Below are 26,748 nucleotides of genomic sequence, written 5' to 3'. Positions count from 1 at the left end.
TTTACCACTTCACGTTTACTGCTTGCTCACCGTGAGCCCTGGTGGACACAGCACCACTGCAGCTTGGAAAATTCCACACTGCAGCAAAGGCAGCGCTGGCAGTGGAAGAGAGGGAGAGCGAGAGGTGGGCGGGACAAGATGAGAGTATGTTTAAAAACACCAAAGGATGATATGAGGCACGGTGTAGGAGCTTCAGTACGTGTCGACGCGCTGAATCATGCGCTCTCAGTGACAAACATCAGCATCAGGACAAAAATATGGATATTTTTTTGAACAATGCAGACGCTAAAGCATCGTCCAAAAAGCAGGACATGAAATTGCCGGAGGACGTGAAGCGTCGCCGATGAGGTGGAGGCAGAGCTGCGCTTTGGAGAGGGAGTGAGCGAGGACCGAAGGGCGCAGCTAATCCCTGCACAAACGTGCGTCAGTTGTCACGTGCGCTGAAATTTAACCAAAAAAACCCAGACTGCAGTGCCCCAATAGTGCTAACGAGAGATCCCTCAAACATCGACAGTGCCATGGCCTGATCCGCACCCGCAATCATGCACTGGACACAATATTAGGTACACCTGTAGCTGTAGCAAGCATCCTCTCATGCAGCTTTATAATATATAATTTATAATATATCATATATAATATACAGTACCTCCAAAATACGCCACTCCCTCCTTCATGGCTTCTTTGCTTCCAGACCCAACTGTGATAAGTGAATCGTAGGATTCCTTCTTTAAACAATGTTTCATAGACGACTTGTTTACAACCTTCTAAATACGATTTTTAACATCATTAGAGCCCTCTAGACAGGGTCGCAGAATGTACATCAAGTGATGCACAGTCTAACCTCGGTTCGGGAATGCCCCGGTTTTTGAATGATTCATTTTCTGGCAAAATACAGCCGTCCCTCGTTTATGGCGGTTAATTGGTTCCAGGCCCGACCGCATTAAGTGAATTACTGAAATACAGGATTCAATGTTAATAAAGAATTTTGTAATTAGTGAATAGAAAACTCACGTGAAAATGCTTTTTAACATGATTAGAGACCTCTAGACATGAAATAACACCCCTATAGTCACCTTTACACTCCTATTACTAAATATTATATAATATAATATATCCTATTATTAAATATAGTAGACATAATAAGAGAAAATAAGACATAGAAAACCTGTTTACCACCTTCTAAATACACTTTTTAACATTATTACAGATTTACTATTACTCTATTGGGTATAGTAGACAACATAATAGACATTATGTCTACATTGTTTTTCATGTCTAGAGGATTTTCATGTCTAATAACGTTAAAAAGCATATTTAGAAGGTCATTCATGTCTTATTTTCTCTTATTATGTCTACTATATTGGGTAATAAGAGTGTAAAGGTTACTATAGGGGTGTTATTTCATGTCTAGAGGGCTCTAATGATGTTAAAAACGTATTTAGAAGGTCATTAATGTCTTATCTAAGGGTGATTATAGTTCATGTCTAGAGGGCCTTCAGTCAAGGTAAAAGTGGCATTAAATATCCATTTTGTTTGTCATTTATGTCTATTTTGCATTGTTTTCTGCTTGTAAAAGTATAATTGTTCTATGTTAAAATAGTTTAGTGTGAACATGTGGGCGGGTGTCTGGGAGGGATGAATTGGATTTCCATTGTTTCTTACGGGACCAAGTGTTTGTTTTAGTGTGATTGGATTTTATTTGGAAAGCGGGGTAGCGCTGTATGGGCTAGATGGGCTGGATGGGCTGGATGGGCCGTATGGGCTGGATGGGCTGGATGGGCTGGATGGGCTGGATGGGCTGGATGGACTGGATGGGCTGGATGGGCTGGATGGGCTGGATGGGCTGGATGGGCTGGATGGGCTGGATGGGCTGGATGGGCTGTGCATCACCAGGACAGACGTCACGGTGTTCCAGTCAATGAAGCAGCCTGTAGGCAATGTTCCATACTCATCGGGTCCGGCAGCAGAGGCGTACTAATGTGTTATTGACCGGCAGCATGTGGTTTGTAACAAACTGGTCGGCTGGATCCACGTGAACGAAAGAAGCGTGTGCTACGGGCGCCCGTCACCGTCATTACGTTGAAGGTAAGGCTCTTCTAATCAGGTCAGGCTGTGAGGAGATGATAGTGGAGCTTTTTAAAGCTGCAGAGAAGGTCAGGATGAGCTAACTTTGTTGATGCTTTGGAAGAATGGAGCAGAATCACTTCATTACATGTGCTCAAAATATACTCCTGTCACATTTTTATGACAGTATATCTTCTCAAGGGACAATACTATGGAACTGAAACTAGGACATATACTGTACACTGATACCTCAGTTCTTTTACCTCCGCCAAGCACAGAGCAAGCGCGGCGCGGTCCTTATGTTTTTGCCCGCGTTTGAAATAACTTGAAAAGTTCTGAATGGATTTGGATGAAATTTCCAGGAATTGTCGGAAATGAGATATGGAAGACTTTTGGGGCTGATCCGGATCACCATCTGGATCCAGAAAGTTTTTTAAAGGATTCTTTAACATTGTGAGATAGGAAAATTTTCGGCATTTGTGCTTATAACTCCACAAAAAAAATGGTCAGAGCACTTGTTCGGGGTATTTAACCTTGCTGGTACATTGCGCTATCATGCTAGGTGTTAGCATGCGCATTGTTAGCATGGTAACATTAGCATACTAACATTTCTTGCTATTTTCATGAGTAGACACATACAGCATGTACTGTAAACACTATCATGCTCGGTGTTAGCATGATAACATTAGCATGTTAGCATTGCTAGCATTCTGTTATTAACATTGTTACACCCAACAACTACCTTACTGGCGTAGAGACACCTCGCCACACCACAGTGGATAGCTACTAGCCGGCTAGCGACTAGCGTCACCACATACTAGCGAAAGGTAACGCTACATATTGGAGCCACTGCTGCCGTGTTTTTGTTTTTGACGCTAGGTGTAGCGTTCCTTTCTCTGTTGCTATGTGAGATCAATGCACCCAGGAAGGAAGTTCCCAGAATACTACAAGTATTCCACGTTATCATACCACAGAAAAGAGAAAGACGTGTGTTCATGTCTCACATAAGGATTGTGGATGATGGGCGACATTCCAAAAAAAAGTGCCCTTTTCCTTTCATATTTGTACGTAAACAACATGGTTTGCTCCATGGTGTAAGATGTGCGAGGGAGAGAAACGAGAGGCCTTGGCTTAACTCGTGCTGCTGACACAAAAGCGTTGTGATGAAGGGATGTTATCACTTCTGAAGAATTCCCCAAGCGTCTGTTTGAGATCCAAAAGCGGCAGTGGAGTTCCTGGAAGTGCTTTACCCAGAATCCAGAACTGCACGTTTATCACTTTCACATTCCACCTCCAAGAGTTTTTGCTGAGCGTAAACACTCATTTCTCTTCTTTGCCGTTCTTTGCCGCCCCCGGGGCCCTCGGGCGATTATCAGAGGCCATGGATAGTGCAGCTAACATACGCTTTGCTTTAGCGACTCTGACACGTGTGTAACAAGAGCTTGGCCGATGAGTAAATAATTCACTCCAACCTCAGCAGCGTTTCCGTGATGTGGATGATGGCATTCGTCCGCCATGTGCACTACTGCTCTGACAACCGCACCTTCATCACTTGTCATTTTGGGGGTTGTTATCATGTTGGAAATATGACCTGAGGCATGTGCTGTCATATTGTGAAGCATATTTCCCTCAGTGAACCGCAGCTCCCCAGCAGCAGCAGCACTCATGCAGCCCCTGCCCGTGACGCTGCCGCCACCGTGCTTGACTGAAGGCGTGACACCATTCACGCTCTTCTGTACTTGCACTAAAGGATGAATCGCGCAACGCCCAAGTCACTACGCCCAAGTCACGACACCCAAGTCACTACGCCCAAGTCACTACGCCCAAGTCACGACGCCCAAGTCACTACGCCCAAGTCACGACGCCCAAGTCACGACGCCCAAGTCACTACGGCCAAGTCACTACGCCGGCTCTGCTGACTGCGTCTTCAGTCGTTTGCGAGCATTTACCCTGCAATCCTCCACCAGAACACTAGGGGCAGCGTTGTCCTGTGAGTGAATAAACACAACTGTCTTTTCTCGATGGCTAGCTATGAAGCTTCCCATGTACAACTGTACATGGGACTGTGACCGCTGTGACTTTCCACAAAGTTTGATTCAATATTAATAAACAGAATATTTTCATAATTAGAGCATAGAAAACCTAAATACGCGTTTTAACATCATTAGAGCCCTGTAGACATGAAATAACATCCCACAGCCACCTTTACACTGCTATTATTTTTATGTTTACACCACATTGCGCAGGCTACGAGATCACTGCAGGGACATAAGAGACGACCGCCGCTAGCATAGCAAGCTAGCAAGCTAACTTTGTAGGCTTGGTAAGCTTTACTTATTCCAAACTTAAAGGAAAAGTGCACTTTTTTTGGAATGTTGCCCATCATCCACAAACCTTGTGTGAGACATGCGCATGTCTTTCTCTTTTCTGTGCGTTATAAATGTTGAAAAGGTGCTAGCATGAGGCAGCTAACGGTGCATTGTAATGGATTCACTTAGTCTGCCTGTCAAGACCTCTATTCACATAACTCTGAACAGTGTGCACTGGGGGTCAACATACATGTTACATAACTGCACACAGCATGTGCACACGACCACAAGTGTAGGTTGGGAAACTCCAACAAGGCCTTACATGTGCCGAGCGTCTGCAAGGCCACGTCAGCATGTGGGAGGAGGAGTCTGCACTTTAACAACTTGGCTAGAATGTTTGCCTGGCTTTTTTGTCCTGATAAGACAGAAAAGAGGCAGTGAACTTGACGGCGCGCCAACAGGGCTTACAACACTGGTAGCCGTGACCTTTGCACATAAATAAAGATGACCTTTTCCTTGCTAGCCTGAGTCAGCGTATTGATTGTTTAGTCATTGTAGCGTGCTCTTCAAGCTCATGTCTAAGCAGCGAGTACGAGTCTTTCCATGACCCGATTGCAAATATCTCCCTGCTTTGCTTCCTTCCAATACTTCAACTGCATGCGTTCATCACAGCCAGTGTGTGGGGGCGTGTGGGCGGGGCATGCATGAGAATCAAAATATTATGGTTCTGTGGCGGTCCAAGAATCCACGTGATGGTCCATGCCGCACGTGGAGTCCAGAAGGAGAGGACTGGCTCAGACAAATCACACTTTTTTTTCTTTTTTTCTTTTTTTTCTTTTTTTTTGCCGACTTTGTCTCTTTGAGTTGTATGGAAGTACTTCATGTGCAGCCGGGGGGGGGGGGCAGTCATGGTCCACATGAAAGCCTTCATACATTCTTATGCAAACACCTCCTGTTAAAGGAAAAGTGCACTTTTTGGGGAGTTTTGCCCCTCATCCACGATCCTTATGTGACACATGAACGCATGTCAAGACATGACGTGAGCCATGGGATGTCCATCTCAGCCATGTCGTGTCCATCTCAGCCATGTCGTGTCCATCTTGGCCATGTCGTGTCCATCTCGGCCATGTGATGTCCATCTCGGCCATGGCGTGTCCATCTCGGCCATGTGATGTCCATCTCGGCCATGGCGTGTCCATCTCGGCCATGGGATGTCCATCTCGGCCATGTCGTGTCCATCTCGGCCATGTCGTGTCCATCTCGGCCATGGGATGTCCATCTCGGCCATGGCGTGTCCATCTCGGCCATGGGATGTCCATCTCGGCCATGGCGTGTCCATCTCGGCCATGGCGTGTCCATCTCGGCCATGGGATGTCCATCTCGGCCATGTCGTGTCCATCTCGGCCATGGGATGTCCATCTCGGCCCTGGGATGTCCATCTCGGCCATGGCGTGTCCATCTCGGCCATGGCGTGTCCATCTCGGCCATGGGATGTCCATCTCGGCCCTGGGATGTCCATCTCGGCCCTGGGATGTCCATCTCGGCCATGGCGTGTCCATCTCGGCCATGGGATGTCCATCTCGGCCCTGGGATGTCCATCTCGGCCATGGCGTGTCCATCTTGGCCATGGCGTGTCCATCTCGGCCATGGGATGTCCATCTCGGCCCTGGGATGTCCATCTCGGCCATGGCGTGTCCATCTCGGCCATGGGATGTCCATCTCGGCCCTGGGATGTCCATCTCGGCCATGGCGTGTCCATCTTGGCCATGGCGTGTCCATCTCGGCCATGGGATGTCCATCTCGGCCCTGGGATGTCCATCTCGGCCATGGCGTGTCCATCTTGGCCATGGCGTGTCCATCTCGGCCATGGGATGTCCATCTCGGCCCTGGGATGTCCATCTCGGCCATGGCGTGTCCATCTTGGCCATGGCGTGTCCATCTCGGCCATGGGATGTCCATCTCGGCCATGGCGTGTCTGTCTTTCAATAGTTAGTGACTAATAATAGGCCGTAGTCGACCACAATTTATTCATGAATGATTTTTTCATACAGTGAGGGGGTGACATTGGAGCCGTGACCTAGCGAGGGACGACAAACAGTGTGAAGAGTTGCAAATGTAGGCAGGGCCCCTTTAAAAAAGTGAATTAGGTCATAAGGTTTGTTTGTTTACGTTTCTTTACTCCCTGGCCTCCACCCACTGAGCTTTCCTGACATGCAAGATTCTTGTGGGTGTCCTCCCATCACTGGACCAGCTCCAGCTTCAGGCCTCAGAGGGCACACCTCGCCAGCAACCTCATACTTCTTCTTCTTCTTCTTCTTCTTGTGCAAAAGAAAGTTGTGCAGCTTTCTCCACAAAGACGGGACTGGCCTGTATTTGCATTGGGCCGGACGTGGCGTGTTGTTTTGTTCTGAGCTTGGGCTGTGTGGTTACGCAGCGTTGAGAATGAGAAGAAAAGGCCTGTCATTGGATGAAGATCCATCCAGAGAACTGAATGTTCTTGCGTGTTTTTCATGTGCAAATTCATTCCGTCATTGCAATGCTGACATTGGGGGACTTTTGATTGTACATCTTGAAACGCACATGCGGCGGTGGAATAGTGACAGTATTTAACAAAGGCTCTTCCTGGAAAGAGCGAGTGCGGGGGGGGGGGGGGGGGTTTAAGACGTGTGTTCAATATAAATATATTTGGCAATTACCTAACATTCTGCATTGTGGTTCACAGCCAACGTTTTGATTTTCACAGGATGTTATGCGACGACGGGGTGGGGGGGGACAGGATGTGAGGCAGAGGGGGGAGGGGTGAGACTTGAGAGTGCGCACGTGAAATAGACTCAATGTAGACTTTGTATGTCTTGGCAGACTGTAACCACCAAACAATATCCTAATTCCTTTCATAGTCAGGCCAACGTCATCACAGGTGCTTGAGTCACATGGGTACCTCGGTTAACATCCGCCCCAGTTAGCATGTTTTTCAGTCAACATCCAACATTTTTGCTAAAATTTGCCCTTGGCTTGCGTTTGTCTGCTTGTTTAGCGTACAAAATAGCGTCATACCGCTATCTTGGATCATGCGGGCAAGACCAAATCTTGTGATACGCAATGCATTGTGGGCAGCGGGCGCCATAATAATAATAAGTTATTATTATTACACATAAGGTGATAAGTCCAGTCCTGTCTGTGTTTTTACCCCTTTACGCATGGCGTGGGCTCTTTCGGTGGAGCAAGACAGTGATAGTAATCTGCCACTGAAGCTGCTCTTCTGTGGGGAGATGATGCTGTGCATCGGATGATGCTGGTTGTCCATGATGGAAAGGAGCCTTTGCTCTGCCGCAGATGCCAGGCTGTCCAGCTCCTTCCTCACCAGTGTGTCCAGGCGTGTGGCGTCCTTCTTCTGCAGGCTGCTCCCCCAGCACACTACTGCATACAGGAGGGCACTCACTACCACAGTCTGGCAGAAGATCTGTAGCAGCTTCTCGCATAGGTTGGGGCGGCATAGCTCAGGTGGTAGAGTGGTTGTCTTCCAACCTGAAGGTTGTGGGTTGGAATAGTGTTTAGAAGACATGATGTAAACAAGACAAGACTTACTCTCTTGTGCCAACTTTCACGCAGTGGTCATTCTTGTTTTTTTCTTGTGCCCCAGCAGAACAGCATCCTTTTTCAGCGTACTTTCAAGCTAAATGCTTCTTGTAAAGGTGTTCCTTCAAAGCAGTCGTCAGTGAAATGATCACCACAAAGAACAGAACTGCAGGCGGGCGTCCATCTGTCTCTCATTCTCTGCATTTGCTTCGTCCGTTGTTGTCTTACACCTTCCTCTTTAGGAAATGAAAACAAACCTACAGTATCACTGGGAGACTATGAACATCCAGCAGCAACACCACATTTTGGCATGACTGCTATTTTGATGACGCTGATGCCATGAACTATAAAGGTCATTTTTGAAAATGTACCTATCGGGAGAAACGGAGCTTGGGTACACTTTACAGTGCTCGGTGTACAGCTTGTATAGTAGTACACATTTACTATTCGTTCAAGATGAGTCAACGCAGCCATGATTGTCTAAATTGATGGCAACACACGTGCGTGAGAAGATACGCGTCATGTGTGTGACATCGCAGGCCACAGCATTCAAGCCAGCCTGCATGGTGTCCTCACTTAACACCGTGATTTAATACCTGAACCCAATCTTCCCACGGTGCTCTCATAGCGCCATGCTGTCCTCTGGAGATGGTTGCCATGGTGATGTGCCAGTGAAGAGCTAGCTAGCACTGATTGGGAGAAAGTGGGCCATCGGCGTTCCAAGTCATAACACGTCTGCTGACTGGCAACGCCAGCACGTGAGCCGGGCCAAACAAAACCTTTGCCACTCCCTCACGTCATTTCTCTTGACAACGCCTGCCGTTGGGGCGTGACGTGTGTGTTTGTAAACACAACTCCTCAGGAGAGCCTCCTCGAAGCGGGCCGGAGTGGGTGAGAGGGTGAGAGTCCGGCTGGTTGCTGACTGATGCCAGCATGGCATTATCTCTCCACACCGCGGCCATGTGGCGACACGGCATTTGGCTGGATTTATCTCTGACACTTTTTTTGGCCATGCATGTGTAGTTTATGTTGGCGCTATACCACGGGCTCCTGCACGCTCTTGTGTTTTGCACTTGGCGATGCTGTTTGTGTTGCATTGGTGTGTCTCTGATACGGTATCATGCTGTACAGCGTAGCCATACAGGAGGCTGCGTTTACACGCCTATACCGTGCACACACATCACAGATGCGTTCAAGGACTCAGGAATGCATGCGTGGAATGTCTCAGTGGGCTTAAAGAATGTCAGCTAAATGTGTGAGGCTGGTCAGGCGCTTTCTAGCTCAGCAACAATATGGCACGTGTTGACAAGGCAATGCAATCCCAGTCGGATTTACCAAAAAACACAAAGTACGACTGATGTGCGGATGCATACTGAAATATCGACACTTCTGATACCAGCCCTTCATTCTCTAAAATTGATTCTCAAATTAAAATATCGATACTTTCAATACTAACAATAATAACTAGGTTATGTTTGTCTGAAACGTTTGAGGTTTTGGGTGTCTGGAACAGATGAATTGGATCTGCATTACTTTCTATGCGGACATTTGCTTTGGTCAGAGCCCATTTTGGTTTGAATCGGACCTTCTGGAGCAGATGAATTGGATCTGCATTCTTTTTATTGCGGACATTTGCTTTGGTCAGAGCCCGTTTTGGTTTGAGTCGGACATTCTGGAACAGATTAATTGGATCTGCATTATTTTCTATGCAGACATTTGCTTTGGTTAGAGTCCGTTTTGGTTTGAATCGGACCTTCTGGAGCAGATGAATTGGATCTGCATTCTTTTTATTGCGGACATTTGCTTTGGTCAGAGCCCGTTTTGGTTTGAGTCGGACATTCTGGAACAGATTAATTGGATCTGCATTATTTTCTATGCGGACATTTGCTTTGGTTAGAGTCAGTTTTGGTTTGGTTTTTGATTTTCATGAATATGAACTAAGTAGACACGTAGCGCTATCATGCTAGGTGTTAGCATGCTAACGTTAGCATGTTGGCATGCTAACATAATCATACTAACATTTTTAACATTTTCAGAAGTAGACACTTATACAAACACTTAGCACTTTTATGCTAGGTGTTAGCATGCTAATGTTAGCATGTTATCATTGTTAGCATGTTATCATTGTTAACATTCTTTAAGTCATTCAAACCCTTCCATGGTATGTTCATGGTCAAGAAATCTAAAAATGTAGATAAAAGAAATGTAGGACTTCTATTTATGGTGTGAATCAGAATACGGCGCTTGGCGGAGGTCTGGCGAGTGCTTTTCTAGTTGATTATTGATATGCACCCTGCAACATGAGTTTTGTACAGTCAGCACATCAAATGAGACGTCTAGTTTCATATTCAGTGCCATGCTGACAAAGTTTTTATGCAGGGTTTATGTTTATGAGTAACACCTGTCAGGGCTATTGTGTATATGGCTGTGCATCACGTTTTATGATGGTGCAGTATTTACTTTTCAAACTTCCTCCTTTCTTATCTAGCAAACGACAACCCTCCGTGTTTTCCACCAACATATCTATCATCAACACATGTCTACCACCCTCCTTAGCTGGTTTAAAAATGACCATGTGGACAGTTTGGTGGCAGCAAATAAAATGAAAAAGAAGAATTCAAGGCTTTAGAGAGACTGCAGGGTTTCTTTTTACGATGTTGCCCTCGGACAAGCTGGCGCTTGGATTGTATTTTTACTACTGGCAGTCGACGTCTTGTGATGGGATGAATCAGACGAGCCTTGCTTCCGTCACAGACGAAAGGAAAGAGAGGGAATGGTGTCAGGGAAGGTTAACAATGAGTGTCAACACAGCAGACATGCTAGGGTGGCACCGGGCCTCCATGGAAGGAGCGTGATGGACCCCGTCCCCTTCCTGGAGCCAGCTCTCACACTCGCCCATGTTTCACTCGCTCACGTGTCAAGACAGTGAGGGGGAGGAAAGGAAAATGGGATGTCCGCAACAAAGCCGCGTCAGTCACCCCCGCCCTTGAAATCCAATCCATCCTTTGCGTAACTTCACATGTTTTGACATCGTAACGCTGCCCGCAGGTTTGGTGTTTAACGTAGGAATAGGCGGCAGAAACAAGAAGAAGAAGAAGAAGTTACCACTTCATTCCCACTTAAATGTCTCCCAGAAACAGAATTCCCAGAAAACAGAGCCCACTTCTCTGCGGTGTCCAAATCGAAATAAATAGCAACATCTGTGTTGACCTTCTAAACAGCTCCAGCAGATGCGTGTTGGTCTTCCAGAGTACTCAAACAAAGCGGTTCAAGATGGCAAACTAACACAAAAATGACGGCTGTAAAAGTTCGGAGGTTTCCTTTAACGCCACTAATTTTTTCTTATGCGTGTCTAACGTGCGCACGCCCAGTTTGACCCTCGGCCCGCACTGTAGTTTGGGGAAACACAGCGGTGCTTGTGGAGAAACAAGCAGGAACAAATGAGGAAAGAAAACTGTCTTTTGCTTGGTAAATGTTGCTTCAAAGCCCTTGCAGGTGGTATTTGTAGCTACTGTCCCTGTGATTTGAGTTGTCACGGAGCACTGCCGGTGTTTTTTATTGTCATTTATACAGTGGTACCTTGGCGTACCACTGTCCCAACTAACCTGTGTTTTTTTTTTAGATGCGAGCCGTTCTCGACTGATGCTTTGCTTTGAACTGCGAGCTAAAATTTGGGTTAGGAGCTGCTATTTACTGGCAGGCATATTTGGGGGTGTCATTAGCAGCGCTAGCATTAGCAGCCGAGAAGTCACCGAGAAAGATTTTCAACACATCAGCAAAATATACGTACAATCGATTTTATTTATGATGTATTGTGTAAAACATTAAATGAAAAGCACTAAATGAATTCACAGCCACCATCCACCAGTAGCAGCCTGGACTTTGTTTTTCAGTGAACAAATATGCACATTAGCGCTCAATAAGGTCATCAAATCTGACCTTTATGCACTCCCACATAGTATCAGCATTAGGGAGAAAATATGAGGTGAAAGAAAAAGGCTAAAAATACATTATAGTAGTCTATCTGTGCAGCGTGGGACAAAGTTAGACGGTGCGTTCAAGGACCGTCCAACAAAGTGGCACAAATTGCCACTCGCATTTAACATTCAAAACTCTAACTGTATATTATTTTTTAATAAAATAATGGCCCATATTTCCAACATTTATATCCCTTTACACCACAAAGAGATTTACATCCCTACTTATTATAGATAAAAACGTATTTCTATCTGTAATTAGGTGCCATTAATTATGAGTTAACTATGGACAAAATGCAATTAATGTCGATTCAGTATTTTAATCAACTGAAAAAAAATACATTAAAAGCTCAATCGCTGCAAAGAACAAAACTGGAAAGTTAATTTTCTGCACTTTCTTTGTCCATTGTTGCCTTAAAGCTTCCTCTTTTGGGAAAGAAAAACCTCCAGTAGCACTTGGATGCTATGAACATCCAGCAGCAACACGACTTTTTGGCACGACTACTATTTTGATGAAAAATATACTGAACCGAGTCCAACATCCACCATCTCTGCTTTAGCTGAGAGGTGTCGCCCCGATGACGTCACTGCGCTGTGAGAGCTGGTTCATGGTGGCTACCGCCATCAACTCTAAATGGCATTTTTGAGATTTTACTGTTTGCTTTCAAAAATGGAACAATGTAGAACATAATTACCAACAATATATAACATACTTAAGCATTAATTTCTCTAGTATTGCCCCCTGAGAAGATGAAATGTTCTCACTTTTGGGAGCTACTTTGTGAGGAAGAGGTGGTTGGAGATTACGTCACTGCCCAATGCCCGTCATTGCTGGATGGTGTGCCCAATGGCACAGCCTATTGTCCACGGGCATGGGGCCATGACGTGAGTGGGGATGCTGTGCCACGCTAACCAAACACTGACGTGTCAGTGAGGCCTGGGTGACGAGGTCCAAAAGACTCGGGTATAGGAGACCATGACGAGTTTGGGGAAGACCCTTGTCTGTTTGAGCGTGACTGTGCCCTTGTGGTCCATCCAAGGTTGACCCCATTAAACAAAGAGCACCAGAAAGTCCCTAGCAGTCAAAGCAAGGGAAAGAAGTCTGCCTGTCCTGTTTAAGGGCTGATCATTTAATCCCTTCTGTGCATAGGTCTGGGATTCTCCCCCCACCCCATTTGTAATCCCAGTGCTGAACTGGAACATCAGAGATTAGTGCGTGATTAGACGGTAACCTTCCACTGACCTGATCTTACATATAGTACGGTGCACACACACATTAGCCACACTGTCTCTCCCACGCTTGTGGAGAAAGATGGTTGGTTGGTTCAGTATATTTTTCACCCAAAAAGTAGTCGGGCCAAAATGTCGTCTTGTTGCTGGATGTTCATAGTATCCCAGTGATACTGGAAGTTTGTTTTCTTTCCCAAAAGAGGAAGCTTTAAGACAACAATGGACAAAGCAAGTGCAGACAACGTGAGACAGACGGACACTCGCCTCCAGTTCAGTTCTTTGCAGTGATCATTTCACCGATGACTGCTTTGAAGGAACACCTTCACAAGAAGAATTTGGCTTGAAAGTACGCTATAAACTAGGGATGCTCCGACAGATCGGCCACCGATTAGCATCAATTTCCGTAAAAAACACATGATCGGCCGATCATGAAAACCGATTGCTGCGCGGCGGCGACATGACAATTCATGTCATGTCAATACAGACATGACATGAATGTGCACGTGTGCTGTGTCATGGAGGGTTACCAACACCCGTATTGAGCCGACAAGGGACACACTTTGACCCGTATTGCCGCAAGAATCACTCCCAAGATGGCGGGTCCAACTGGATACCATTTGCATATTTAAGCAAAGCTGATGAATCATGTCAGGGACCCTTTACAACCATCAGAGCGCTCCTTCGCGCTTCACAGTGTTTGGCCGAGCGTTCACCGTTCTCAGTTTGTTCGGTGGTCCTTGAACGCACCACAGTGTGCTATATGACATAAAACTTTCTGCCACAAATAAGACTTCACCTCATTGTTGTTCCCAAATGCTGATGCTGTGTGTGAATGCACCAAGGTGGGGTGTGAGGATGTCTGTGTTGACTGCTAGTGTGCGGATTTGCTCAAGTTAAAGGGATAGTTAGCATTTTTTGACATGAAGTTGTATGACACCCCCATCAGCAGTGTACGACAGCAACAGTCACACCTGCCATTGTACCGCATGTGCTCATCCAACCCCCCCAGATGCGGAAAGTCCCTTGCTTGGGAATGAAATATGAGATGCCACCTTCATTAGGATGCAGCTTGGGGGGGGGAGGGTTCCAACCACCAGCTGACCAGCAAACAAGCAGCGTGATGCCTGGGGTGAAACGGTCAAACCACCTTGGTGAGCCACAACTTTGGTATTCTCAAGGGGACTCGGAATGGGACGTGAGCTTCTCGTGACCGTTAACAGTGCGTACATGCTCTGCTGTTGACTGCTGTTTGCTTGGGTGGTGGGCCACAAGTGAGGGAGGGGGCTTAGGGAGGGTGGTGTGTCATATTTCCTGCCGGGGACTCTAATGGCGTACTCACACTCAGCCATTCGTACTGTGCTGGACTTGGGTGCGCCGTTGGCACTGAGCATGACTAGTCCCATACTGCTGTGTTACTGCAATTTATCTGACTTTGTGGATTATTTCTTGTGCTATTCGGAGTTGTCATGAATTACTTGCAAGAGGCGCCATCGCATGAATGAAGTCACGTGAGCAGGCATGCCGTGGGGGTTGACCTTTGGATTATTGAGTCTTTGTATTTATTTGTATTATGAAATGGGTTGGTTATGATTGAGAACTTGGGAGGAGCAATCGCATTACAGGCATTCTATGCAATCATGCCGTGCCCTGGCCCACCAAAGGAGTACCGAACTTAAGCGACACTCACCAAACGTGCCCTTCTTCAGATGCGGCGTGTTATTTCGCTTCAACGCTTTTTGCATCGTCACCTCGCTCCTCTCTTTCCAAACCCTGCAGCACCTCAGAAAAAAATCTAACCTTGTGTCACAGCAGGGAACAGTAAGGTCTGTGATTGGTTGGCTTTTCGTGCATAATTTCCAGTGCGTATAGAACTCGCTCACAGGCATACAGCCCACCTTGTCCGATGATTTCACATCACTTTCGCAAATAAAAGTATAACATCGAGTAGTTCCAGCACTAGTAAGTATCTCCGTAGAGGGGCAGCGCAGCTCATTCTCCAACAGACTCCTCCAGTTCCGTTCCCACAGTGAACGCAACAGGACTTCATTAATTACACACGCCATCCAGTTCTACAATACCTAAAAGATAATTCACAAAATTTTCGCACTGTACGGTCTTTTATTTCTCTATTTATTTTCTTTTTATTTCATGGTATTTTATTTAAGACTGTTTTTCTTTTTCTTTTTTGAGCTACTGTAACCAAGCAATTTCCCTTGTGGATCAGTAAAGTCTGTCTAAGTCTCCCTTCAATCGCCATTGTTCGATCACGACGAAGGGAGCTAACAAGTGAATAGGTCACAGAGAGTTGTGGTTGCTCACTGAGTTGACTCTCTGGAAAACAACATCCCTGGCACTTTTGGGACAAAATTGCACATCACAATTGCATGTTTATGCATAAACTACGACGCAGAAGCATAAACCGAGGTTAAGTTATGTTGCCCATCATCCTCCACAATCCTTATGTGAGACACAAACACACGTCTTTCTCTTTTCTGTGCCTTCTAAAGACATAAAAACAGGTCAAAAGAGGCAGCTAAGAATGCACGTAATGGGACGCACCTCCAAAAAGCGCCAACAAGGCTCCATTTCCATGATGTGAGCTGCATATGAACCACATTGTTATTATTATTGTTAACATTGTTACGCCCAAGAACTACCTTAATGGCATAGTGACACCTCGTCACATCACATTGGCTAGCTACTAGCCGGCTAGCGACTAGAGACCACACACTTGCTCACAATGCCTCAGGCCGTTAGCTAGCCAAAGGTGACGCTACATATTGGAGCTGCCGCCACTGCTGCTGTGTTTTTGTTTTTGACGCTATGTGTAGCGTTCCTTTCTATGTTGCTATGTGAAATCAATGCACCCAGGAAGGAAGTTCCCAAAATACTACAAGTATGACATGTTATCATGAATGTACCATTCTATCCATGCTCACAGCATGGATAGAAAACCAGAAAACCTTGTTGGAGCTTTTAATAGGTGGAATAGATGTGTCCCATTAGCTGCATTTTTTTTGCTCTTTACCTGTTCTTATATCTTTACAACGCAGAGAAAAGAGAAAGACATGTGTTCTCAGATGAGGATTGTGGATGATGGGCAACATTCCAAAAAAAGTGCACTTTTCCTTTAAGCACAATGCGTGGTGCAACATGTAAATGAGTGTATATGTCAAATGGATTGGATGTGTGTGTATTTTGGTATTCTAATGTTTTTTGTAACATATAACACACAGGTACTGGTAAATATAGCATGCCAAAGTCTCCCCTGAACCTTCATGACAATTGACATGTCCTTCTTCCACTGTTTATGTACTTATGCACATTATGTACTCTTTGACATTTCAGCACCAGATTCTAACCTTATTTACAAGCCGCAGGTTGTCTTCAAGGCAGCAAAAGCGAAGAATGTGCAACCAGTGTAAAAGGGAGGGGGGAGGCCTTCAGTGTTGTGTTTTTGTGTCTAGTGTTTTTCCTGCCTACCCCTCCCCCTGTTTTCTCTCTCCCGCTTTGTTTGCCTGATCTCCTCGAGCTGTCTCCTCCCAGCGACAACGGCGGCTCCGCGATTGGCTGATTCTCGGGGGTGGGCGGAGCTTGGGGGCATCGCTTCTGCCTTTTAGCAGGGACTTTAACGAGTGCGTCAGTTGAGCTACAGCACTCAGCGAGTTTGAGTGCACGTCAAGCGGAAACGTATTTAGTAGCCTTTTGTGTCGCGTTCGTAGCGTTTTATGACACGAAATTTATCGCGGAGATTATATAGTTGAACAGAGGAGTACTGTACAGTGTCCCAGAGCCGCTGACGCGAAGGGAATAAGGGATTTACTTGGCTCTGTCCTTCCTGTTCAGCCTTTTGTTTTCCACTCGCTCGAGCAGCGCCCCCTGCGGCCGTACAGGGAAGAGCTCCAGCATAGGGAGCCAGACGAGTGGCAGAATCTCTTGCCTCCGCGCGCGCGTCGTGGGTCCCCCACGCTCAGCTGTCCGATGCGGAGTGAGGATGAGTCCCGCTCTGGAAGCCCTCATGCAGGCGGACGGGACTCCCTATTCCGGGAAAGGGGTGATGCTTGAACCCTTCGTGCACCAGGTGGGGGGCCACTCGTGCGTTCTGCGATTCGGCGAGCAGACTATCTGCAAGCCCCTCATTCCCCGGGAACACCAGTTTTACAAGAGCCTCCCGACAGAAATGAGGAAGTTCACCCCTCAGTATAAAGGTAAGATTGTCACCAGGCGTGCACATGTAGCCGTGGTGGCTAGCATGTGGCTCATCTCCATGCTAGCATTACGTAACGCTACGCGTGCGTATGGGTTTTGTGCCTTAGGATTGTTGTGAGGCCCTCAAGAACAGAATGTACACGATATAGCAGTATGCGGCTACTGTACATGTATTTATTTATAGATAGAAGGACGCCCCCAGTCTGAAAAAGGAGGCCTTGAAGTAGCTTTGACTGTGAAGGCCTCATACATGTTAACTTGGCGAAACCATCTTTCCAATTGTTTTCAGTCAAATGTGATGATTAGGGTGTGCCGGGCAAGTCACTTGCTGGAAATGTCCATATTTTGTTACTGGTCCAAACGTTTTACCCGGGAGGCACAGCAGCCTGATAAAAATGAAGAAAAACATTTTCCCAAACTTGCCGCTGTTCTGTTTAAAGGCAAGATGAGCTGACATGATGAACGTATGCATTAAGTGTATTATATTCTAATATTATATGCTAGGCTCAGTGTGTCACAACCCGATAGGCCAGCGCTCAGTGATGTGCGGCTCGATATTGAAATATGGATACTTCCCATCTCTTCATGCTCTAAAGTAAATTCTCAAATCAAAATATCTGTATGACGGATCATACACGTATTGGATCGGTATTGCTGATACCAGCCTGAATTTTACTCTTTATCGAATTAGAAATGATCGTACATCACTGCCAAATGGTTGTTCAGCTGTTTATGTACCATCAAGTACCACGTAGTATCATGGTTTAGCTTCCAAATATGGAGTTTGTACTTGCAGGTAGTGTGAGGTGAGCTACACGCAGATATTTCAGTAAAGGAAAATTAAGCATCTAATTAAATCATTTTTGTCTTTACCCCGCATACCTACCACCAGTGATGCCCATATCACAGTTTCTGGATCAAAGATATACTGTACCGTTGTCCCTCTCTGTATCACAGTTCGGATATCGCTCCCTGACTATATTGCCTTTTTTCATGCACATTTAAGCAAGTTATACAAATTATTGTCCTAAATAATAACATAATAATCATCATAAAAACACGGGTTACTCGTGGAGCCATAATCCACGACGAGCTAAAACTCAAATCGGAACCCCGATGTCACTTCCTGTCCGCCTGGCACTAAGGTCCCCCAGGTAACACACACAAGTACAACCATGTTGTAGTCAATATGTATTCTTTACACTGTATTCTTTACTTGCGTATCTTGCTTGCTGCTGTAACAAGTGAATTTCCCCGCTGTGGGATAAATAAAGTACAAATACAATACAGTAACACGAGCAGGAGCTTTATTTACTTTGTAACTGGACGATTTACTCGTATGTCTACTATATTGGCTAATATGAGTGTAAAGCCATTTAAAGCTGCCATTACAATACATTGATGAGAAAGTAGTCATCGCAGGAAATACGCTGTCCAGGAAAAAAACAACAAGGAACTGCAAATGTACGAGTCTGTTATCTTATTTATGTCTTGTTTTCTCTTATTATGTCTACTATATTGGGTAATAGGAGTGTAAATGTGACTATAGGGGTGTTATTTCATGTCTAGAGGTCTCTAATGATGTTAAAGTGTATTTAGAAGGTCATTAATGTCTTATTTGATCTTATGTCTACTATACAGTATTGGGAATAGAAGTGTAAAGGTGACTATAGGGGTGTTATTTCATGTCTAGAGGGCTCTAATACCATTTAAAAAGTGTATTTAGAAGGTGGTAAACAGGTTTTCTTATGCCTTAACTATGAAAATATTCTGCCTATTAATATTGAGTCCTGCTTTGCGTAAATTCACTCCTCATGGGCGGGTCTGGAACCAGTTAACGGCCATGAACGAGGGATTGCTGCAGATCAATGCTTTACAAATAGTGAGGTGTCAGGGGCGCACCATACTGTATACTATGCTATATATTGTGCTGAAATTGCATTTCTTCAGGGTTGGCACGTCTTTTAGTGTCTTTATTCATGCTTAAACTATACCAGTGCCAGCAACCTTGTACAGATAAATGAATACTACAGGTTCTCAGTACTATGACAGAATACAATGGAGAACCACTGACATATAGACTGAGTTCCACAGGACCACATATGTAACTGCTGACACAATGAATGGCAAGCAGTTCATGCTGGTCTACCCAGTGAGAGCCGTCTGTGTGACGGAGGCATGACATCCCTGGCATCTGACTTGTCAGAAATGCAGGGTGCGACTAAAAATAGACCCAGCGTGCGGAGTCAGAGAACTTAGAGAGTCAAGACTTCTAGGACCAGCGGTGGAGACCCCGCTAAGCCACCACCGCCGCCGTTTGAAGGAATTTGCTGCAACAGTCGAAAGGTGTGATTTGCAACTGACGGGATTTGTTTGGTTTGAACAAGGCGGCCTTCCTCAGGAGTCGAGTCACCAGTTCCCACACTGGGTGCTTGTAGCGGTGTGATGACGCTGCAGGTTTCCATCAGGCCACACTGAGAAGGAGGAGGATGAAGGGATTAAGGATGCTGCTGTCAGCACAGATGACGTCAAGCTTAAAGGCTCCCCGACATGATTCATCAACTTTGCTTAAATATGCTAGAGATTGTTTGTAATAATGTTGTACATTGTTAAATTTTTTTGAAATGAGCAAAAATGACATTTGTGGTTCATGGCGCCAGCCGTGGCGAGATAGCTCTCGCTGTTCAGCCTCGTTTCCGGACGTGACGCCATCGGGGTGCTATCACTCAGGTAAACCAAGTCAAGATTTGGGCGATGTGTCCGTAGTTTTTGAGGAGAAAGGAAGGGAGAAACATTTGGAGATAAAATAGAGAACTTTTAGAACATGGAATTAAGCCTGAAGACATGGAGATGAAGATTGGTCGCCTTCAAATTACTCAGGAGTTGCTTATCCTTCAATTATTCTTTTGAATGGGCTTCTCAATGAGTGTAAAGGGTTTTTCATAACCTTTTTATTGTATATTTTGCTGTCGTGGGCCCTGCCCCCCACAGTATGGCTGTGAAGAGATGTTTATTTAACATGTATAATGCTTTGCAGCCTTCTCGTTATCATGGAATAGTGCTCAGGAGACATTATGTAAGCAAGACATGACTTTGTTTTGTGGCGACTTTGTCGTTCTTCTCGTCTTGTTTTTTTTCCTGTCTACTGGCCGAATAGCTTCCTTTTCCAAAATACGTTTGTAGCGTACATTCAAGCCAAATGTTTCTTGTAAAGGTGTTGCTTCATAGCAGTCATCAGTGAAATGATCACTGCAAAGAACAACTGGTGGGTGTCCATCTGTCTCGTGTTCTCTGCACTTGCTTCGTCCATTGTTGTCTTAAAGCTTCCTATTTTGGGAAAGAAAACAAACTTCCAGTATCACTGGGATACGATGAACATCCAGCAGCAACACAACATTTTGGCATGACTACTATTTTGATGAAAAATATACTGAACCAAGTCCACCATCTACTGCCTCCACAAGTGTTTGGTTACCCCGATGATGTCACTTCCAGAAATGAGACTGAACTGCGAGCTACTTTGTCATGGCTGGCCATCAACTATAAATGTCATTTTTGCTCATTTATCGTTTGCTTTTAAAAATGGAACAATGTCGAACATAACTACAAACAATATATATCATATTTAAACACAGTTGATGAATCACGTCCGGGACCCTTTAAAGGACGCTGCAGTCAGCACAGATGACATTGAGGAGGAGGCGTGGTGCGTCTCGTTTTACAACATGGCTCTCTTGTAGTGTTTGACATTCTGAATGGGACATTGCGTCCATACTTTTCACCACCGTATATTGAGTACATCCCTGCTTGCGTCTCTGTGCTTCCTCTTCATCAATTTGTTCTGTAAATGTGCGTGCATCATAAAGCCATCTGTCAGGCGTGTGTTGGTCAAACTGAATGACAGGCCACACCTCCCTAGTAATTGCGTAGCAGCAACAACGTTTTACTCATTGGTTCATGCGGCACAGTGCGCTACAAGCACCTACCGTATTTGTTCTTGTTCTTGTTCTTTATTTGGACTTGAGTAAATGTGCTGCCTAAACTCGCCACCGCTGCTGTGGGCCGAAGTCCTCCCAGGCGGCTCAGTCTTGTTTGTGACATTAAAAGAAACGACGAAATGAAGCTCATTCGTAGAGCTCAACATTTTTGTTTTGCTTTCATGACCTTGCCTCACTTTTTTTTTTTTTTTCTTTTTTTTTTTTTTTTTTTTTTACAAACCATGGTTAATTGTGCAAATTTGACGACCACATTGCCACGCCACCCCCATCACGGCCACAAATAGATTGAAGTGTACTGCTAATACTGCTATTCTAAGTTGAAATTGTTCACACAGTGTCATCTCAGATTGTTTTTGGTGTATGATACGAGTTTAAACATTTAATAGTTCTGCAAAATAATTTTTATTCAGATTAAATTTTAGTGAATATTTGTGCGATGATTTATTTTTATAAATAGAATATTCATAATTAAAATATTTTAAATATTTATTTTAAATTATTGATTTATTGTATTGTTAATAAAATATTCATTTTTAATAATATATTTGTATTTTAATTATTTCTATGACAAATATTCCTAATTATTTATTTATGAATTTATTTTTAGTAATTTATTTTAAATATGAAAACATTTATTTTTAATTATTTATTTATTTTATTATATTTTTATGAAAAAAGTTATTCATAATTATGTATTTTTAATGTGACAAAAATGATTCATTATTTATTTTGAAATGTTTTATTTTTAATAATAATAACAATTTAATTTATTTTATATTAAATTCATTTTTATGAAGAAAAATGTTTGTAATTATTTGCTTTTAATATTGTAGTAATTTATTTTATTCATTTTAAATTTATTTTTTATATTTTATTTTTTCTGAAACAAAGTATAACGATTGTATTATTTTAATTGATGGAAAAAAATGTCTAGCATTCCCAGGTGACTGACGTCAAAACCAAATCTCGGCGGGATACGTCGTGGTTGTCTGTCAGACGTTGCATGGAATTGTGCGTTAAAACGATCCTCTGCTTCCTTGTCACAGGCGTGGTGTCGGTCAGCTTCGAAGAGGATGAAGGCGGGAACCTGTGCCTCGTCGCGTACCCGCTACACAGCGAATCTGGCGACCTGGAAAACAAGGACCCCTCTGCCGACTGCGAGCCCAAGAGCAAGATGTTGAAGTGGAGCAACAAAAAGCAGTCCCCCCTGCACCTGGAGAATGACAACTACAGCAAAGAGCGAGTGCGACAGAGCCGTAAAGACGACAAGATCATGAGGTAAAGTCGCCGAAAACGGGAAAGGCCGCCGACCCCGGCGCTGACGTCTTTGTCTGTCGGCTCTCATTTGCAGCTATCGGGATGACGTGCAGGCGCAGCAGCAGGCGGAGGTCCTGTACTTGAGCCTGGAGAAAGGCAACATGGTGCCGCAGATCAAACACAACCCCTGGAGCCTCAAATGCCACCAGCAGCACTTGCAGAGGATGAAGGAGAACGCAAAGCACCGCAACCAATACAGTATCCTTTCATGCTGATGTCACTGAGTGACAACGCACTGGCTTTAAGGCGCGAGGTCTCCAATATGCGGCCTGGGGGCCATTGTAGATGAAAACAATGAAAACATTTGAAAGGTAATAAATGTAGAAATAATATGAAATGGCAAAAAAGGAAAAATAGCAAAAAGGCATCATTAAACAAGAAAAGGCTGAAATGTTGTATTACTAACTAAAAAGCACAAAGCGTCTTTTTAATAATAGATTTAAGACTTGTATATTAGTTATATATATTTAATATTTTTTTATTATGTTTTTTTTTTTATAAATCTGTGTGTATATATACTTTTAAAATTAATTAGAAAATTAAAACTACCAAAGTGGCCCCGCAACCTCATAGAATGGCTGTAATGCGTTGGCTCCATGCAGATTCTTAATGATAACAGATGCAGTTCATACTAGAAAGGAAATGCAAAGACTCCAAATGATCGAAAAGTCAAACCGACATACACACACATTCATGTGCGTGATAAAGAAGATGTGTCCTTTCAGTCATGCGATTACTGACAAAATTCATGACCTCCACAACCTTGTACAAAATCAACGACTCAAAACATGACTGGAAATAGTCCACAAAGTTGGAGAAATGGCAGTGAAACAGCAGAATTAAAGGCGTCTCCCCTCCTGCAAGTAATTCACGGCAGCTGCAACCTTGTGCAAAAAGACTCCACGCAAGACTGGAAATAGTCCACCATTGTATGAGTCAGGGAAATGGCAGTAGAACAACAGAATAGAAGTGCTGGGACAAGCGTACGGGCTGTGGCACGAATGCGCAATGTGAGCACAGGCCACAAGGGGGCCCGGAGCGTGCGAACAGCCCTTTAGTTGCTAGTAAGCATGCGGTGTATTTTGCTTGCCTCTTGTTGTTGTGCATTCCTTCACCCACACCTCCACAGAGTTCATCCTTTTGGAGAACCTAACGTGGCGCTACACGGTCCCGTGCGTCTTAGACTTGAAGATGGGCACCCGCCAACACGGCGACGACGCATCGGAGGAGAAGAAGGCAAATCAGATCCGAAAATGTCAGCAAAGCACGTCGTCCTCCATTGGAGTGCGGCTGTGTGGCATGCAGGTAAAGCCCACACAGTCATCCTGGGTACATAGAGGAGTGGCAGCCTAACATTTGATGGATGCAGGGGTCACATTGATATTTTTCCGCTAGGCCTGGCTCGAACAATAAAAAAAAAAAAAACAAAAAAACAGCAAAGTCTATAATTATGCCGACCTCGATAAATTGACATGTACGTGCATGCGTGTTTCTTGCGTGTCTCTCTGCGCCACACAGACTGGATGACAGGAGGGTTCACTCGGCGTGTGTCTGTGCGCATTGGTTCTATAATGGAATGAACGGAGAGAGTGAACCCTCTTACCCTCTCATTCAGCTTCTTTGTGGAGGCGGGGATACAGAGAGTTAGCAGTTAGCCTCGTGAGCCAGCATACGCTAACATGAATGAGGGCACAGGAGCGATGCTTTCCGAGGTAAGCGTCACAGCCGACTGCCCCAGTGTGGAACTATTTGGGTTTTAGGTGAGCGCATGAACGCCGACCAAGTGATATGTTGCATTTGTTCAAAAGCAATAATGAGCCTTCATCCCAACAGCCGACGCTTACTGAGGTGTTTGGTCGGCAATGTAAATATGAAGAAAATATCGCAAAACGGTGTGTGCTCGCAGACAGTGTCGCTCGCTACATTGCAAAAGAAATGCAACCATTCAGGACGGTTACATGGCATAAATTGTATGCCATATATTTGAGAAAATTGTCTTAAAAAAAAAAAAAGTTGCCGATAATATTGATTATGGACGATAATTTGCAGCAGTAGATTACTGACCAGCAAAATTTGTTATGGTGACAGGCCTATTTTTCACTTTTTTTGCTTTGTTCTGACGGTGCACTCTCTTACCTCCACAGGTCTACCAGTCTGACTCGGGCCAGCTGGTTTTCATGAATAAATACCACGGCCGCAAGCTGAACCTCGCCGGCTTTAAAGAGGCCCTCTACCAGTTTTTCCACGACGGGTGTCGTCTGCGGCGCGAGCTGCTCTACCCGGTGCTCCGGCGCCTGCGGGAAATGCAAGCTGCGCTGGAGGCCTGCGAGTCCTACCGATTCTACTCCAGCTCCCTGCTCATCATCTACGACGGAGATCCTCCCAGAACCCCTCCTCGACACAGACACCGCGGCGGAGAGGAGGGGGACGAGGACGAGTTGTCTGATGAAGAGGAGGAGGAAGGGGCATATGTCCCTCGTTCGTCCTCCGCAGGCTGCAGTACCGGTGGGGCCGGAGGAGGCGGCGGCGGAGGCGGCATCCGCTCCACACATGGCACAGCTGAGGCCAGCAGCCCGGCGGTGGACGTGCGCATGATTGACTTTGCTCACACCACGTGCCGGCACTACGGCGAGGACAGCGTCGTGCATGAGGGCCAGGACAGCGGCTTCATCTTTGGACTGCAGAACCTGATCACCATCATCTCCCAGCTGGAGGATCACAGCACCGACTGAGTCTGCAACCGAGAGCCCACGTGGTTTGGATTTCAAGCAGGAGCTCGATGAGCCGACGCCCTGCTTCTACGAGGTGCCACCCTCCCCCTGCCCGCATGGAGGTCTGACACTCCCTCCCGATCGGAGGTTACCTCGGGGTGAGGGGGGGTGGAGAGCGTGTGCGGCGGTTCCTGCGCTCTCCCGGACCTGCCGGAGAACGGACGGGGCAGCCTGAGCCCTTCGTCGCACTTTTCCCTCTTTTTGAGACTGCTCCTTTTTCTTTAGCGCACATGGCCAGAGGAGCGGCAAACAAGTTGGATGTCTCTGGACGGACACGGACCCTTGTAGCATCGTAGGACCCTCCCCTCTCCCCTCCTTGCCCTCCTCCTGCGCTAAACACGGGTTTCTTTATTGTACGTTCTCTCTGAGAGAGAAAGCGTGAGGTAGAGAGCATTGAAATTCAAGTGTAGTTGATTTGGTGTTTCGGGCGAGGGGGGGGGGGCTGTAAGGGCTGACTGGGCTGGCTGGGTCAGCAGCCTTGTAGCAATCCAAAACAACATGTAAGGACATTTTGTGTTTGTGTTGGTGTTTGTAGGAAACGTGCTCTGTGTGTCCAATCAGAACTCTTTAACGAAAGACAAACAACACGCTTTAGAAACAGAAGAAGGGATTTCATTTTTGTTTTGTTTTTTTCCTCCAAACAGTTCCCGTCTGTACTTTGTTGCCTGTAAACAGAAGACAGAATTGCAAACTTTGTTTATATTACTGATGTGGTTTTTGTTCGACGTTCTCTGTTCATTCCTTTTAAGAGAATTTACTGATTAAAATCACTAAAAAAACACAAAGACACTTATTTATTTGAAAAAAGTTGTTGAATCACATTCCATATAACCACTCTTAAATGTGCTCTTCTCTTTCTGAATTTATTTTGTTACCGCAAGAGCCGATAAGCTCTCTTGTATACCTACCTATGTGTGTTGGCGGTGTCTTGGAAAATAAAGGCATTGATTTGTGGTATAGGCGTATCTTCTAATGTGTGGTTATTCTACTTATCTCGTGAGTGGAACGCTGGCACCACAGGATTTACTGCAAGCTTCACACAGTAATGGTACGCTGCTATGCTGCGGCGATGTCGCTGACTGGTTAGACCAGGTCTCAGGTTATGTAACGCAAAAAGGGAAAATCTGAAATCCTGCTCAAGCAGGAAGTATTAGAACCAGCTACTGTGTTCATGAATCCTGTGCCACGTAGTTGATTAGAAAAAGTTAGGGGTATTCACTTTTGAGTATGTTTAGAAACAAGAATGCTGTGAAAGGTTGTGCAGAGGGCACAAATGGAATGCATTGTCACTTTTCAG

The 26,748-nt window shown here is 45.2% G+C and overlaps 1 protein-coding gene across 1 annotated transcript; it reads left to right on the top strand.

Moving 5' to 3' along the window:
* Positions 1-16,786: 16,786 nt before the first annotated feature.
* Positions 16,787-26,408, top strand: ip6k2b (inositol hexakisphosphate kinase 2b). Its single transcript, XM_054785571.1, has 5 exons — positions 16,787-17,364; positions 22,410-22,641; positions 22,715-22,878; positions 23,810-23,985; positions 24,825-26,408. The coding sequence occupies exons 1-5, from the start codon at positions 17,151-17,153 to the stop codon at positions 25,410-25,412; spliced, it is 1,374 nt and encodes a 457-aa protein (XP_054641546.1). The 5' UTR covers positions 16,787-17,150; the 3' UTR covers positions 25,413-26,408.
* Positions 26,409-26,748: the final 340 nt, after the last annotated feature.

The sequence above is a fragment of the Dunckerocampus dactyliophorus genome, chromosome 8 (assembly GCF_027744805.1).
Source record: "Dunckerocampus dactyliophorus isolate RoL2022-P2 chromosome 8, RoL_Ddac_1.1, whole genome shotgun sequence".
NCBI classification, from domain to species: Eukaryota; Metazoa; Chordata; class Actinopteri; order Syngnathiformes; family Syngnathidae; genus Dunckerocampus; species Dunckerocampus dactyliophorus.
The sequence above is the reverse complement of the archived record's forward strand: the minus strand, read 5'-3'. Positions and strand labels throughout refer to the sequence as shown.

What these genes read in the sequence shown, in the direction of transcription:
- ip6k2b (XM_054785571.1), top strand. Translation starts at nt 17,151, where the DNA reads ATGAGTCCCGCTCTGGAAGCCCTCATGCAGGCGGACGGGACTCCCTAT. An exon ending in AAAGACGACAAGATCATGAG is followed by an intron (nt 22,642 to 22,714) that starts GTAAAGTCGCCG and finishes TCTCATTTGCAG; the next exon opens with CTATCGGGATGACGTGCAGG. An exon ending in TGCGGCTGTGTGGCATGCAG is followed by an intron (nt 23,986 to 24,824) that starts GTAAAGCCCACA and finishes TTACCTCCACAG; the next exon opens with GTCTACCAGTCTGACTCGGG.